This window comes from Rhopilema esculentum, chromosome 20, assembly GCF_057945365.1.
Source record: "Rhopilema esculentum isolate cy_ngs chromosome 20, ASM5794536v1, whole genome shotgun sequence".
NCBI lineage: Eukaryota > Metazoa > Cnidaria > Scyphozoa > Rhizostomeae > Rhizostomatidae > Rhopilema > Rhopilema esculentum.
The window spans coordinates 3,292,501-3,309,242 of NC_142834.1; the positions used below are offsets into that span (position 1 = coordinate 3,292,501).

Below are 16,742 nucleotides of genomic sequence, written 5' to 3' on the forward strand. Positions count from 1 at the left end.
TGATGTTTTCATCAAAATATATCGTTAGAACTTTGAAATGTTGACCACATGAGCAGAAAGGATACCTAAAATGCCTGAAAGTACGCAAAATCAGTCAAGTATGTTTAATATTTTTTGGGAGATGGCCAATGAAAAATTAAATATTTGCTAACGAGCCACTGTTATTGTGGCCTGCTTTATAAGGTTTAGAATAATAGTGATTTGATGGGGATGGAGCCTGTACTCATATGGCCATATCTCAGGCATATTGGTAAGATGTGACGTACTTCGCAAGTTCAAAGCAATTACCGTAAATCCTCGAATTAGCCCCCTGGGGGCTTACTTATTTTTGATATTTTTTAATGGGGGCTGATTCGAGGGGGGCTTATACGAGGGGGGGGGCTTATAAAATTATTGGAGATATTAAGAAGACATTATTAAAAGACCTCGTTTATTTCAGTAAGAATTTATTTATGAGCATTTAATTAATTACTATCAAAAGTATGAATTTGTTGTGGTAGTTCAATAAAACGCCATAGGTATCCTCAGAAGGCAAAAATCGTCAAATGGAGGGGTCCAATTCGAGAATTTATGGTAGCAGTGGGGGCTTATTCGAGGGGGGGCTTTTTGAAAATTTGTAGTTATAGGGTGGGGGCTTATTTGAGGGGGGGTTTCGAGGGGGGCCAATTCGAGGATTTACGGTATACAGTATTATTATCGATTAATCAGAAGAAAGTAATCCAAAGATAGATTTTTAACACGTCATCATTTCAATTCTCTATATGCAAGGGGCCTAGATACCTCGTTATGCAAGGGGCCTGTATTTTAAATTTTCGCTTGATACTTTTTGTTGTATTTTAGAAAGCTTTTGGCAGGATTTATGTCTGCTCATTGTTCTCGCTGCAATCGGGTTATCGCTGTGGCAGAAATATGGATCAGATACACTTCTTCGCCGGAGTATTTGCAAAAGTGGCTCGTTCGGAGAGCAGACAGTTTTGTTAACATATTCTACAACGTTCCAGGTTTGTTTATGTATAATGATTGCAAAAGTTTTTATCAGAAACGAGGATTATGGTTTTACTCGCAAGTGACAACTATTTTGACAAAATTGCGAGACACCAAGTTGTCGGTAAAGGAAAGGCGATAAGAAGAAGATTGAAAATTGTTTTTCATATGCAAGATTCGTTTGCATTGTCAATAATTTGAAACAATGAATCATATTTTTGCGCTTAAAACTCCGACAAAAAGAAAGGAGGAAACGTCTTGCAACGATTTTTAAGAAAATCTTGTTTGCTTGGGTGCTATTTATTAGACTAATTCACACAAGAGTTTCAAAGCTATCATGCAGACACCGTGAGGTGATATAGTGCAGTTGATTAAGTTGACATTTTTATAATGACGCCAGAAGGAGTTTGCTCGTCAGAAAGAGAAATCATTTATTTATTTTCACAATGAATGTGGTAATACCTGAAGATATTTTGAATCGGCAATTTTTGTAATGAAACAAGACGTTAATAAATTTCACCTTTTCCGGAAATGTTGAAATCTTGCTCCTATTCAGAACAGAAAAGCCCTTTTTCTGCATCTTCCTGTTTCAAGCATAGCTGAAGTATTGCTCCAATTAGAATCAGAGGACCCTTGCTCAGCACAGATCTGCTCCTCCTCTGAACTTAAGCCTAGATGCTCCTGAATACCAGCAATTAATAACTTTGATAACATTTAGCGGCAACCAATCTGAAACTTTGAAAGAGTTGCCATCTGCACTTTTAATCCGCTCGTTGTTTTTGACTTCCGTCACAACCAGAGACTCCATTTTCATGTCCATGCTAGTCTCATTGTCTTTCCAAGCCTGAGGCCATATATTGACCCCAAGACCGTTAAAGTCCAATTTAAGGTAGACACAATGTAGGTAGGAAATTTTCTATAGAGCCATGAAATTCTTTAGGGTCCTGGCTCTAACGTCTTTTCCCATAGTTGTTCGTAGAAATTACCTCGTAGCCTTTTTCTCGTAGGAAATAAGCATCACAGGACTCGAGTATAAATTTGCGGATTTGAATGGCAAACTTTATAAAAGAGTGATAGAGCGACAAGGTTTGAAAGCATAGTTTTTTCAACCCATGGCGAGTTCTGTCTGCTTCTCATGAAATTCATGGTCATGTAACAAATTGCCCATTTAACAAAAGACTTTTTTAATTTTTGGTGCAAGGGGGTTTGGATGCTGCAACTACTGGCATAGACGTGGGGGGGGGCAAATGCAGGCAAAAATTGATACCTTCATGGAGCTGCAAATAGCTACTTTGCCTCTGTTTCTAAAAAGTGAGGGGCATATGTCCTCTCTGCCCTGGATCCTACATCTATGATCACAATACATCCAGCTCTCTGATTCTTACGTTTGTGCATTTTTGAAACTTATGTTTTCTATGTAGTGCATTTGTAAATGGTTAGGCCCTCCGGGGGTGCTCTAACTACTGTCCTAGCCAACGAGTTCCCTTATTGAAGGGTTACCTCAGCCGAGCTCAGTGCGTCACGATTATCATTAGAATGTAAAATATTTGTGTTTTGTGTTTATGATCACATTGTTTCAATTGGAATTCATTTATGATAGGTGATTTTCGATACTTTATCAACTATGGGCGATGCTGCTACAATGGTGTTTCCTATGGCAACGAGTACATTGAAGGTGATCCTGTCATTACTGGACCAGAAATACTCAGTATTGGCAGGAACTGCAGCGCGAATTCAGTTGCATATTACAATAATGGCAGATGGATGCCGCTGAAAGCTAGACATCGAGACGTCAAGATTGCAAACTGCTATGGAACACTTTGACTCTCCAGTTCAGTGGCGGCGCCAGCTACTGCAGCGATGGGCGTGACCAGTGATATCACGCCCTTTTTGCCACGTTTCAGTGCTTTGTATTTCGTGAATTTTCCTTAGGCAAAGTATGATCTATATCTACCCAACGCTTTTTAATCAATTTCTAGAAAAAGTATATGGACCATGTTTGTGTGGGGGAAAAGTACCCCACTCATATCCCCTTTGACGTCCCCAATGCTCCAGCTTGTCGACTTTAAAAGGGAGTTAAAAGATCAAGGAATATTCTTGTTAGGTTTTGACTTTAATTAACCACAGTCACATTGTACATTGGTGATTTTGGCATAAACGCCTTGTTAGCATAAATCATGTAAATATGTGCAGTAGTTATCGTCAATATTAAAGCCTACTGGTTGAAAAGTATACGTCGATACCCACAAGTTAAAAAGACATTCTCAATACCATAGCCTTTTGGCAAACCAGCTTGAGGGCAAGCCTTTGATTACATACAAAGGAGGACAATAGCTCATCGTTTTAAACAATTAACGGTCACTGGGGCTGGAGGGGCAATCGCCCCCTTTAGTTAGTATGTTAGCAAAGGCCCTACTTGGTACTTCAGGCAAAGCCAGAATGTTCTACTCGAAGGTATTTTTATCCCATTCGCAGCTCTAAAATGTGAAGCTACGTAGAGCCAAGATCATACATGTTTTGAGTCTTGTAGAAAGCGAGTGATTTGGTGATAATATCTTTAGAAGATTCCTTAGCCTCGTGGGCTTCGTGTCACTGACGTGCATCGAATTGTGGCATACTGCTGTACCTATATTATTTATAGCATTCGATGAAAAAAGTTTCACAAAATGATCACTCGCCGTTGTTGGTGGTGTAACGATCTTGTTCTTCCTCAAGCCTTCTGTAGCTCGAAGGTGATGATTAAATCCTTTTTCATTTGGCTTCGGGTTCTGAAAATGATTATATAATTTTAATTAATAAAGGAATGGCTTGTATTAACACTTAATGAAAGCTTTAAATGTACCAGGGTCTAAAAGAGGTAGGGGCGGCTAGAACAGTATAAAAAGAGGCTTTACTGGTAGTTTATTACTAAACATTTGGCATTTTTTGCAAAAAGTGGCTATAGCCTTCTCCCCCCGCCCCCCCTGCTATGCGGTGCCTGTGTTCTCGAAAGTTTCATTGCAGAGATTTTGCATCGATTTTAAGAGAGGGAAATTGTAGATTCGAAACTGTATGGTCTACACTCATTTTATATAAGAAACTATCACGAACTATCAAAAGTTTGTCTGAACAGGAATAATTTTGAAGGAAATTCAGTATTTTATGATAACTTACTTATTATGTGTGAATATTTGCTCCCTTCTGAAATAAGGCGAAATGGTCTCGAAGGCTTCTGACACACTATACTATCATAACTTTGAGTAGAGCCATGCTCGTCTTTCCTTTGAATGCAAACATCTGTTATTAATGTAAATTTAAACTGTGGTAAAGGTACGGCAATTATAATCAAGCAGTTTCAAACTATGAGAATCCCCTTTAAATCATATAAGACTTTCATTGTTATCAGCGTGTAGCCTCTCGCAAATACAGTTTATAAATTCCAGTCATAATGTATTAGTTAGTTTAATTTGCTCGATGAGAGCGCCTGTGAAAGGATCTCTAAAAATATTTGAGTTTACGATTTCCTTGTAAATGTATTTCACGGAATATAACTTGCTATTGGAGAGACTTGGTTGTCCTTTTGTTTTTTCGGAGAACAAGTCCTTAGACCATTAAACATATTTCACTGTAGCCTGTTCTCCAGACCTCTTCCTTTCAGGTTGGGGGTCTGGAGCACAGGCTAATTTTGCTCTGGCTGATGGCCCCTGGGTTTCAGACAACGCATTCGCCCCTTATCTGTGGATAATGGAACCATATAGAACTATCATACCGCATGTTTTCGTTTAGGCTATCAAAAAAGCGTCTACTAGGCTTTTGAGTGATATGAAATGAGTAAACATTTATACGGATTACCTGTTTTGATCGGTCGTCGAGAGTGTTATCAGCGGTGCCCTACGGAGGAGCAATGGCGTAATGCACTAAAGTTCGAAAACTAAGGACCCCCGACCTTTAGGGAGCCCGAGCTGGAATTTTTTTAATGCTGGCTTTCTTTATATGACAAATGTGTACTGGTCCCCAATATTGCCCAATTTCTCAATCGATAACTTGGGGACCTCAAGCTGCGGCTGCCTTCGTTATGTCTCTGCGGAGTAGCAGCAGTAGCAAGTCACTTCCTGTGTATCTTGATAGCCGCAACATGTGGTGGAATGTTTTGCGGTCACGGAAAACACAAAGTCTTGGCGTGTGACTAACCTAGCAATTAAAAGATTCTAATATAACTGTACGATGTGTACAGCGTTGCTCTGTAGCCAGTCTTACGCCGAGTTCATACGCTGAGTTAATCGCGGAGGATGTCGTCGGCGTTTCATCGTTATTGCTTAATTTTGATATTTTGTTTACTGTATGATGGGAATCTCACGGAGAATGAAGATAGTTTTAGTGGCTTTTCAAATGTTACTCGTTTCGAACAGCTTGGCAAGCATTCCACGAACTGTTCCCGTATTGACAAAGTTACGCGGGATGAAGGCGAAAGGAAAGACAAAATTGCGAGTTTATTAGCGAATTCTACATATGATAATAATAATGGAAGCGATTCTGAGTCAAAAGCGAATAAACGAATCATAACAAGTGGAGATATTCATCGCTATCGAATTATTGTAAGTATTATTGCAATCATATTTTGTTTGTATTTTGTTGCTCAGCAAATAGTTTCTGATGATATCTCGACTGTTTGTAGTTCAAGTTTATCAAGTCCGAGTTCGCTTTTTGTTTCAAGTGTTTACGCATTGTTTGCTATAATTGCTCCATAAACCAACCGCATAAAAACTCTGTTTATTTACGCGGCAACTTAAGAATAAGTCGCAACCTATTTTATTAGCGACAACAAAAGTATCGTGTGTCGGTGTTTTGTTCTCTGCTCTTGAGCGTGTAAACCTTCTATTTGCACAACAAAGAGATCATTTTATCATTGTTATGCGGAATCCCTGCAAGGTTTTTCAAGCTTCACGGAAAGAGGCGGCTGTGGCAGCGGAATTCAACAGATATAAATGCTTTCTTCCTTGTGTATGCGTATTTGAACTTGTTTAAGGGCCTACTTTATCATTTTAGCTTGGCTCTGGGGGAAATTTCCACGGCATTCCAGAATGTCAAATGCTTGGCACTGCATTAGTTGATGTCCCGTTAAAAAGTCTAAGTCTCGTTACATTTAACCAAGATAGAAAAATGGGACTTCTATTATTTTATCTTGATTAAACTACGACGATAAAACAGTGTTAACGGGTTTACATCCAATGTTAACATCCCTCTTTGTATAAATATTATTGTAATAGGGGTTGCAATGGGATTGTCAATTAAAACTTTTCAAGGACAAAGAACGAAGTAAAGATTAGCAACACTTCGGGATTAATATTGCCACGAGTCTCCCGACACTCATCCCACTACAGCTCTTGCTTATAGGGCGTGCTTTGAAAGACTGAATATTTTATTAATTTTTCTCGAAAAGAGTTCTACAGACAAGGGATGTTATAAACATTAAAGGAAAAGTGGTTGTAGAACCCAAAAGGGAACCTTGTGGTACCCACAACGCAACGCAACAATTTATAACGAAGTACCGCTGTAACAAACATTTTTCATGGTTTTTTACAAAATCCGTAATAGCGGGATTATGCATGATTAACTGTATGCACAGAAACCTGAGGATGGTTTCTCTAAAAATGAGCGAATCTCTAAAAATAAGTGTTTGTATCGATACACCTGATAATTTGCTCTTGCTAAGAGGAACTGGTGTAGCGTATATTGAGCCAGGTTTGCTCTTTCCCTTCACAAATGTTCGCAAGATGATACATTCACAGGCCAATTTAGACAGTTTTCCTTTACGTTCTGCTGGTTTTTTGCTTGTGCCCGAAATTGTTTTGCTTCTAGCTGGATAATTTATAGCCGCCTGTATCACAGCTCCGAAACAATACAAATATTTTTTAAGAAACCGTCTTTAAAAAAACCGAGCCCTGATATGATTAAAGCATTATGAAGCGATAGCTGTGATCACCTCAGCCTTATGAAACTGCTCGAGAACGATTCCTTTGAAAATGCGATAAAATTAGTACTTCAAGACGATTAGGTAGAAAGATTTGCCTCATTGATAATGTATAATAGAAAAAAGAGCTCCTTGCGACTGGTTAGATTTTCTAGTTATACTTTATGTTACGTTACGTTTTTGTATTTCTGAAGAAGAGCTTCTTAGCATTTTGTGTTTAAGAAGAGGATCCGCGCCATTGATCTTAAACTTGGGGGCCAATGATGTAGAGAAAGTTTCCCCTTACCCCTCCAACCCCAATTGTGGTAAACATTTTGCTGACGCTATTTTTCTTGTGGTCTTTGGTTCGGTGTATTTGTTGTTATCTGAAGGTTTGTCTAAATGAATAATTTGTGTCGACATTAATCTTTTATTTAGCGTAGAAGTGGGGTGGCCATGTGCCCCCTGCCCCCGTGTGGCGCGGGTCCTGGAGAAGCTCTAAAGGAAATTAAGGGCCTGAGTACTGATCCAGAGTATAATTCTATGTAAACATGCGTGTAATCTAAGTTACGAAACGAAATATCTAGATCCAATCTTTTGAGATTGTTTGTCCTGATCGAGTCGAAGGCCACCAATAATTTCCTATGTAAGACTTTCGAGGGTTCTACCTGTCCTTTAAGAAAGTTTAACAGTATATATATTTCTAAATGATAGGTATCCGATAAGAATCAGAGAGTGATGCGAATAAGTATCAGAAGAGGCATTATCTTCCTAAATTAGAGTGTCTGATGAAATATTTTGAATATATAAGTTTCTTGGCATCAAATAAGAGGGCGTGCACATGTTGCATATTTTTGTAAACCCTGCTTCTGTCATTGAATTTCACTACATCTCTGACCAACCAAGTAGCTCTAGATGTCGGCTAGGGGGGGGGGGCAAACTCGAGCAAGAACGATACCTGAGGGGGCAGATTTTAAAAGAAGAAAACACATGTTTAACAAACAGGTATATGTGGACTAAATGAAGTTCATGGAATAATAAATATGCCAAATTTTCAAAATATCATTTGGAAAAACTGCAGCCAGAGGAGGCAAGTTGTTGTTAAAATTATCATTTAGGGGGTGCAGCCCCCCCCTTCCCGGTGCCCCCTGCAGCTACGTCACTGTCTCTAACTGCAAGTCCAACCATTCAACGTCCCGATTACTAACAAGTACTATCTAGAGGTGGCCGGTTGGCGCAAGAGATGTCCCAATATTTGATCTTATCAGTTGCTACCTTGAGGTATATTCATCTTGCTTAAAAATTCGTTATTCCGACCCAAAATCAGAACATGTTTGCCACATCCCTGGATACTAACTACCGTAGAATCCTCAGTAACCAAGGAATCATCTATTCTTTATGAGTTTGTTAAATCTCCTTGCTTCATCGATTGTTTCAATAATTAGTGACGAGATGAGAAGAACTTGACAATTGCTGTAAAGATGGAACCCTATGTGACTAGCACTGTTTTCCAAAGCTGTAAATGGAGGCCCATAAACAGTGTTTTAATCCCATATTAGCTTCAATAAGGCGCTTCTTTAACAAAATTGCTGCGGTATTGAATATAGGGTTGGTGCAACCAAAACAATAAAGTATCCAGCGATAGGCTGGGTAGAACGTCGTGTAGCATTACGTAATTAAAGCTCTATCACAGCTGAATGCAGGTGTGAAGGTTTTAAAAGTTAAACTCGAGGCTCAGTGCATTTTCTTTTTAATGTATTTATGCACGTAGTTACTGATTCATGTTCCCTAGTTTTAGGAACTGTCACAGTGCATGACGAGCTCATCAACATAAAACATTTACCTTTTGAGCTATTGAATAAGTTAATGCCATGAAAATAGCACTTGCTGCGATTCAGGTATGGTGGGTTGTATATGGCCTGCCCAATTCAGTGAGCTTCTGGTGTCTTTATAGTCAACAAAACCGGCAATTAATTCAGGATAAGAAATTGTTTACCTAAATAATTGCTGCTGTATGAATGCCACCACCTCTCGATACGTCATCTGCTTTGCGGACTCACTTGTTTTTGCAATGAATTGGGCTGAATCGTCGGAAGGGCAGGGTAGGTAGGGGGAAAACTCCAGGGCTCGGCCACCGAAGGGCTGAGGGAATCGTGAAAGGGACCCAAGTGAACTTCAAAATAAATGTAAACTTCTTTGCTGGTAACTACCTCGGGTTTTATCCCAAGGCCAAAGCTGGCTTCCGACGCCCTTGTAGGTACACTGCTGATAGGTTAGGACATACAGCACTTAAAGAACAACAGACAGCTACTTCGAAAGGTGCAAGTCATTATATACAATAGTTATTTAGGACAGACGAAGATTAATGTAAGATCTGCATAGTTTACAAGAGCAATACCTTTCGATAGATACAGAAAACGTCCCTACCGAAACACCTCTGCAACGTTGCATGCCAAAAATCTTCGAATTTTAACTTATAAAACCTGCAGTGCCTAACCTCTATCAGGGTTGCAGGGGGAGGGAATGGATGCCTCATCTTTCCTGTTTTCAGAAGAAACTGAAGTCTGTTCGTCATCCTTTTGTCGAAAGTAATTGTTTGCTGCCCCCCCCCCCCTGAGCACCCTCTGCGCACCAGCTCTCCTCCTTCTCCTCTTTAGCTCAAATGTTAACTCAGTCCGTCCTTAATTTTTTCTTTTGAGATATATATTGTAAACTATAAGGTTTTTTACAATGATTCTAGAAATCAGCTCCTTGAAAGTCGGTTCCTTGAGGTTTTTGGCCATTAAGAGCGAGTAAATATTTTTGCTCAACCCCATTGCAACTGCATTGGTGTTTTTGGAAAATGGCAAAAAATAGCAAAAACTGTAAGCCTTAAAAATAGCAAATACTGTCTTTTCTTCTAAACCATTAGATGCTGAAACGATAACAACTTTGTGAACGTAAAACTATTTTAGGCAAAATAGCAACATGAAAGATTTGAAAAGCAGGCCACATACATACAAACTTTTTTTAAACTTAATAGCTTTTTGTAGAAGCCTCTTGATTTGACTAATCTTCAGCAATTGAATAAATTTTCTGCTTATGTTTTTGTAATAGCCTTTCTCTTCTTTTTGACTTAGCTTGTTATGATAGCAAAAAAATAAATCAATTATTGCCGTCGATTCTATTTTTAAGTCGATTTTCATATCAACAATGTTATTGTTATCCTTTGTCGCGAAAAAATATTGTGCATCTTATGAATTTTTAAAGTTACGAAAATTTTTGTTAGCACACAAGGTTTTGAATTGAAAATTTTGTAAGCTACAGAAATGCGGAAATTTGTTTTTTATTTATCACAATCATATTTACCAATGCTACTTTGTTAGCATTTTATAAACAAAGTATTTCAAGATAAACACCTCACCTAGAAAAAAAAGCTGCAGTGAATGTTCTTATATGGACACGTTTGTGATCATGCTAAAAGTCCGTTTAAAGGTAGCAAAAACTTTTGCTCGTTGGATGGAAGGTGTCCTTTATTTGAAGGTGCTCTGCTAAGTATCAAAGGCTATATATTTTTAATATCGAAATTAGTTTTAATGTCTACGACTTCAACTCTAAATATATGTGTTTTTCTAGCTTGTACCTTTTTTCAGCTTTGCTTAAAGTAGTTTGTTTACTGACGTTTTCAATTTCACAAACCTTTGCAACTTTATGTGATCGAGAAAGCATTTTGAGTGTCGAGAAGGGGATTGGTTCAAATAGTCCCAAAAAATATTTAAGTTGTAAACGTAACAATGTCCGGATGTCCGGATCCTCGAAATATAACGCAGATGTTTTTAAATCTTGCCTCACTGGAAACATCTTTCTGTGTATGGGAACATATGTCGTTGTTAGCCAGCAGATCGGCTCGAAAGCTTCAATTTAAGCTCAATAAGTCGACGAAGAGATCATGAATAATTCATTATTAAGAGATATGACTGTGTGTTCATGCTGTGAGGGCTTTTATGTAAACATTTGTACTCATTTTTCGTATTAAAGCTGTTAGTGTGTAGTTATATCTTGGTAACTTGATTGATGCGAACTTTGTCAGGTGGCCGAAAGTACGTCAACCCGCTTTTGCAAAATATTCCATTGCCCTGGCCCATAAAAATAATGATAACGGCTTTGAAACAAGCAGATATTCTACAGCATACTACTTAAAGCTTTTCGCCTGACACTCCTCAGAGTATAAAACGTTAGAACAAGGGTCCGAAAGAACACAATGGAAAATATATACCTAGTTATGGATCGAAATAGGCCAATCAGAAAAACACAAGCACATGACCGGTATAGTTGACCAATCAGTACCGCGTGTCTATAGAAAGATTACCACTGGAGTCCAAGGAAGAAAATGAACTCCTTCTTTCTACACAATGGAGGCTTTTTCGTTTGTATGTAGATAGATTCCAAAACTACTAGATGACCGAGCTGCCAATTATGTGAGACATGTCGTCTGATGGCAGAGTCACTGTTTTTTGCTGTGTTTCAGACCTTCAAGATCGAAGAGGCTGTTCTCTTTGAGGGGCTGTTTTGTTTATTTTGTTGGAAGAAACATGTTGTTTTATCTTATCACCCAATCCTTGCGTTATGTGTCCTACGTAGCCATAATCAAACTGGCACGTAAATTTTAAACAACAGGACTCTTTTGGGTGGTAGGAACGCAACCCTGTTGAATGGATGGAAGGGCTTTCCTAGTACTGTATACAAACGAGAATTGACAGGAAAGAACCATTTTGTGATGACCAGTTCAATCTGACTTTCAAATCGCAAGGAATTGTTACCAATCGATGGTAGTTTAAGAAAAATTGGCACTTTTGTGGACCAAACAAAGCTTATTCCCTCTTTTGGTGTTCAAAGGATTGATCTCCTCGTTGGAATATACACTCTTATATATGATTATGCAAATGTTGCAAATGATGTATGCTATGATCATATCTCCTCGAGTTCTGCTATACGAAATGTTTGGGATCAAGGCTCAGTTTGTTCACCTTTCACAAAACGTTTTCTCTTTGTAACCAATACAGCGTGAAATTGGCCAGATTTGCAATCATTTGGTTCTTTTCAAGCCAATCTGTGATATCATTTGATTCTTGCTCTAAGATTCAACCAAGTTTGCCAATAAATTTGAAAAGGCAGCTAGATTGCTATCACCTACATTATGATTATTGTTAACTGCGTCTATTAGAGGTATAGTTAGTTCATTTAAGTAATTAGCGAAAGTTTATGAGTAATTTTGTCCTCTCTCGCTGGCTCCTTACCATCTAAGTTTTAGCAAGTTCCTTATTTTATTCAATTTCATAGCCTGCGTGAGAAATGCCGAGAAACGGTTTTCTGGACTTGAAGTATAGCTAAGATGAAAGTGTAATGGGTGTATTTTCCAAGAATAAGTTCACAATATCTCTGTCATCAGTTTGTTTATTTGTGTCAGTTAAGCTTTGTGTCTTTTTACGAGTTAATTTCTCGACGATGTTGATGTTATTATTATTTTGTTCTTCAATGTTCTGTACTTAGTAGCACAAGGTTCTTTTGACACTAGACAGGGTTTTTATCTGCGCCAGTCCCTCACACTGAAGTTACTGTCGGTCCGGTCTAGCAAATAGCCTGGATGTATTTTTTATTGCTGTCGTATAAAACTGTAAATTATTTATGTCTGTGATCCAGTTTCTTTATACTTTCTAAAGCAACTATTTCTTTGTTATTGGAAGTTTCCCAACTTTTCCGTGTTTCAGTATTGCCTTTCATATCAAGTGCTTGCTTACACGTGTATACAGATTGAAGCACTAGTTGTGAAGCAGGTGGTAGCAGAATTCGTATCCAAAGCAGCTAGCTAGAAATTCACGAGTTTATCAATACCTTCGTATCGAAAGGGCATTTGTGGTTTTCTAGGATTAAATATGATCTAACGATATCTGTTGAATTCTGCAAAATATCGAATTTTTACATGGTTATTTATATGATATCATTTATGGATCACTTTCTGTAATCTTACGGACACAACATTATATATTTTTCTTTGCGTTCGGCATTTTTTTTTGAAAAAATATTGTGGGCGTTTCGTTTCCATGTGCTGTGAAGTCTCGCAAATAATTGTGTTTGCCTGACCGAGCCATATGCTTGTTGACCTTACCGGCTTGTGTCTTCGCTTTGATTCTTTGTAAAAATTACACAAAAATTGCCAGCAGTTCTTTATTTTAGTAAAGAACCTACCGAGAAGCAGTCACAAATTATAAGTTCAATACATTTAACATATTGATCTTGTTGCCTATATACTGGCTTTTTATAGAGAATTGGCCATTGTAATGTGTTCCGGTTTCTATTTAGTTGCATCTTAACAAAAGTGAATAATTCTTCTGGTATCAGAAGAGTAAAATCCATGCGCAGAGGCTTAAGTTGTGTAAAAATAACTATAGGGCTGTAACTTTTGTTTCTTGAAGGACCTTTTTGTAACTGCTTATTGCGCGCTACGAAGGAGTGTGTCTCCTAGCAGCTGACAGTGCATATTTTTTGTTACCGCTGACCAAGAATGTTCAGGGGTCGTTTAATACGTGCTCTTACCAAAGGCTCTTATTTTAGTCAAAAATAAATAGTTTATTGTTACTAATTATTATCGTAGATTAGAATCTTAGCACTACCCAGCCATGGAATATGTTAACCTTTATACAATTTTTTTCCATTTCGTTTCATATTGCATTTACAATATTTATTATATTGCTCGAAAGTCTAAAATATTATATTAAAAAGTGCCATTCTCCATCTGCAACTTATTAAAATGTCACTTCTGCCAACTTTTAATATGTTTTAAGCCAAATTATGTCTTATTGGCGCTGGCTTCAGAATTATCTCACTGCTTTTCAGACGACATTATCCTGTTATCATTGGCTATGAATTCATAATGGCGGGAAGGGAAAATGAAAGATAACAAAACAGTGATAAGATGAGCATGTGAATTGTAAATCTGAACAATTTTTATTCAATGTTCATTGTATAAACTTTATTTGCGTCTCACTGCAATTTCTTGGTGGCTTTTGGGCATGTTGCACGTCAGGAACGGTGTGATCTTCTTACTTAAAAGAGTAGGGCATAATCGATTTGAAAGGGATAACAATGGCGGGATTTTAGCTTTTAGGCTTTCCAAGTTAAATAACACGAATCCGTTAAATACCTACTGTAAATATTCAGACTATGACAAGGATTCTTATGCAACATTGTACATTAAGAGCGACTGTAGTAATTTAGTAACATAGCAACATGCTGTGTTCATACGCCATTTTGTGTATTAAAGGGGAAACTCTGAGAAACAACTTGCTCTCTACACCAAATACCGTGTACAGCTCTGCCTATACGACATCGAGCACTTTATGACACAACGGTAAACATTCATTTTAGTTGCTTATGTAAACTATATAGATATACGTATACAGTTTCATATGACAGTAGTCATAGGAAAATATTCAAAAGGTCCTCATGAAAGCCACTATTTTTTTGTTTTAATGTTTATGGGGATAGCTTTTTACATACAATCCAAGTATATTTTTGTTATAGGATGTTGTTCTCAATACAGTAAGCAGTTTAGATGTTTAGAGTGTTAATCGGACCTCCTTTTTTATGTATCATGGCGTTGAAGGGAGACACGAGTTGTCAGTTGAGTGCCAACCGTTCAAAGTTGTCGCTATCTCTTTGGTGCCAGCATAGTCTAACGGGAGAGGTTTTTAACTGATATACATATATCTTTTTCATTTCCATTTTAGGTTAGTGGTTACATCATTATCGCCGTAGTTTTTGTTGGACTCGTTTTCATGGGAATTACGCATTTCCTTGGTCGAAGAGAGGTCAGAAAATACCAGAACAGGTACGGATTGACTTACAGGCCTGCCACTAGGAAGGAGCTGCAGCCAATTAATGCAGTTTAATGATATCGTTGGAACCTCGTTTCAGGGGCTGAGAATATGATCAATGCAAGGTTGGTACAGCTGATTCTTTGAAGATATTTGAAAGGATGAGAGAACGATTCCGCAAAGTCATATGATGACTATGAGCAACTTTTATTTACTTGTATTAAGGGAAGTGGGTACAACAGGCGGACGTTCAAAGGATCGGGGGAATGGAAGGGAGCAATAGCCCACACCCAGTATCCTTAACATTGAACAAGTACTTTTATAAATAAAGCTGTTTCAGATGCCAAAAATGCCTACTGTCAGTTACGAAGTGATAGGTTCCTGCGGATTCAGACTCAAAAGGTCTGTTTTAATTACACATCTCCGCTGCAGTGCCCCCCCCCCTTTCATCTCAATTCTTGAAACCACCCTACTTTTCATGCCTCAACTCTCCATCGTTGTATTTTTGAACGCTCCGTTCAAATGTCATCAGTGACTGATTTCTAGTGAGTGGCCTCATGACCAACTGGCTGTAGCTGGTTCTTTGTTTGAATGATGAATTTTAAGACGGAGTTGAACTGTCTTAGAACTTTTCTATATTATTTCGGTCCCCCGTAAGTCCCTGATGCCTCTAGAATGTCAAGCAATCAGTCTTTTCATCATTTCCTTAGACGGTCCTTTTGCCAGAATTATCAATTTTATATTTTATAGCAAAAGCAAATTGATTCAAACAGATACTGCGGTCGAAAATAGAGCTCGAATAGCCATCCTTGATAAATACGTTAAAGGTACTTTTATGAATATGTCCCCTTGCCCCTCCTAACAAATACAAGGCGAGTGCATGTCCTATGCACACCTCTCCCAAATTCCCAGTGCCGCCATTTTGACGTTGATTGACCTTATTTAACCTCGTTTGACCTCGAATGATTTTCGTGCAGATGTTTCGTCGTTCTGATACCTTTCTTGGTTATTGCGGTATCAAAAATTAATGTTTCTGGAACGAAAAATTGGTATTGAATTTGATCAAAGAATCTCTAAATTCGGACTTTGATTTAATCTTGCTGCCACAACTGACCAAATGTGTATCACACCCAAGCTTAAAATTTAATGAAAGAAGTTTCTAAAAAGGTTGGCTGATACGTTCAAAAAATTAGCCATTAGTTTCTTCACAACCCTTTGCAAGATTGTAATCTTCGGACCCATAATTTTTCCTCCCCTAGGCCTAAGCCATGATTTATTGAACAACCGCTTGTTAGTTCTAAAAACCGTTGAAGCAGCCGTTGAGACAAACGCCCAAACCAATCAAGTAGTACCCTGTATAGCCCAACATCTACCAAACCCCCCCCCACCCCACCTGCAGAGATTGCGGTATGGAGCAGAAATCTTCTTGAGGGGGCACAGGCTGGGAACTCCTTTAGATACACTGAAAGGCAGCGCTACAAGCTTGCCAAAAGGGAGAAGTAGCCGTCCCCTGCTCTACTTGCTACAAGTCACTCCCTTCCTTTTAGTTAGAATAGACTGGGAAATGTGAAATTTCATAAATGAAAAATGTAAACAGGAATATTCCGACTAAATAGAGAGAAAAACTTGTAGCAAGTCCACCTCCTGTGCAAATAGACACCCTGAAAGTGAAGCCTATGCGTTCAAAGGGCAGAAATACCTATCCTTGATATTATTTGACAATTTAGCTAATTTTCTTCTGTTTTTTATTGCCTTGACAGTAAACTCTGCTCTATAAATAAATTACTTTGTATAGACCCATTCGGTGGAGAATTGTTCATATTTATAATTTATGACTTTATATTGTATAAAGTGTTTATAAATTCATATTAAATTTGGTTAAATTAAATCGTTCATAGGATGAACAGTAAGCGTTAGATGTTGATGAGAATTACTGATTTCTGCATTTCTCGAATCCGCCATGTTTGCACGGAGCG

At 38.1% G+C, this 16,742-nt stretch overlaps 1 protein-coding gene across 1 annotated transcript in view; it reads left to right on the forward strand.

Annotated features, from left to right (window-relative positions):
- The window catches only part of LOC135687421 (uncharacterized), an 11,818-nt gene extending 7,292 nt beyond the window's left edge, over positions 1-4,526 (forward strand). The window contains exons 8-10 of the mRNA XM_065203972.2: positions 841-1,001; positions 1,992-2,070; positions 2,585-4,526. Of these exons, the coding sequence (XP_065060044.2) occupies positions 841-1,001; positions 1,992-2,070; positions 2,585-2,808 (464 nt within the window). The 3' untranslated portion in view covers positions 2,809-4,526. The remainder of the gene's footprint in view (positions 1-840; positions 1,002-1,991; positions 2,071-2,584) is intronic.
- The last annotated feature ends 12,216 nt before the right edge of the window (positions 4,527-16,742 follow it).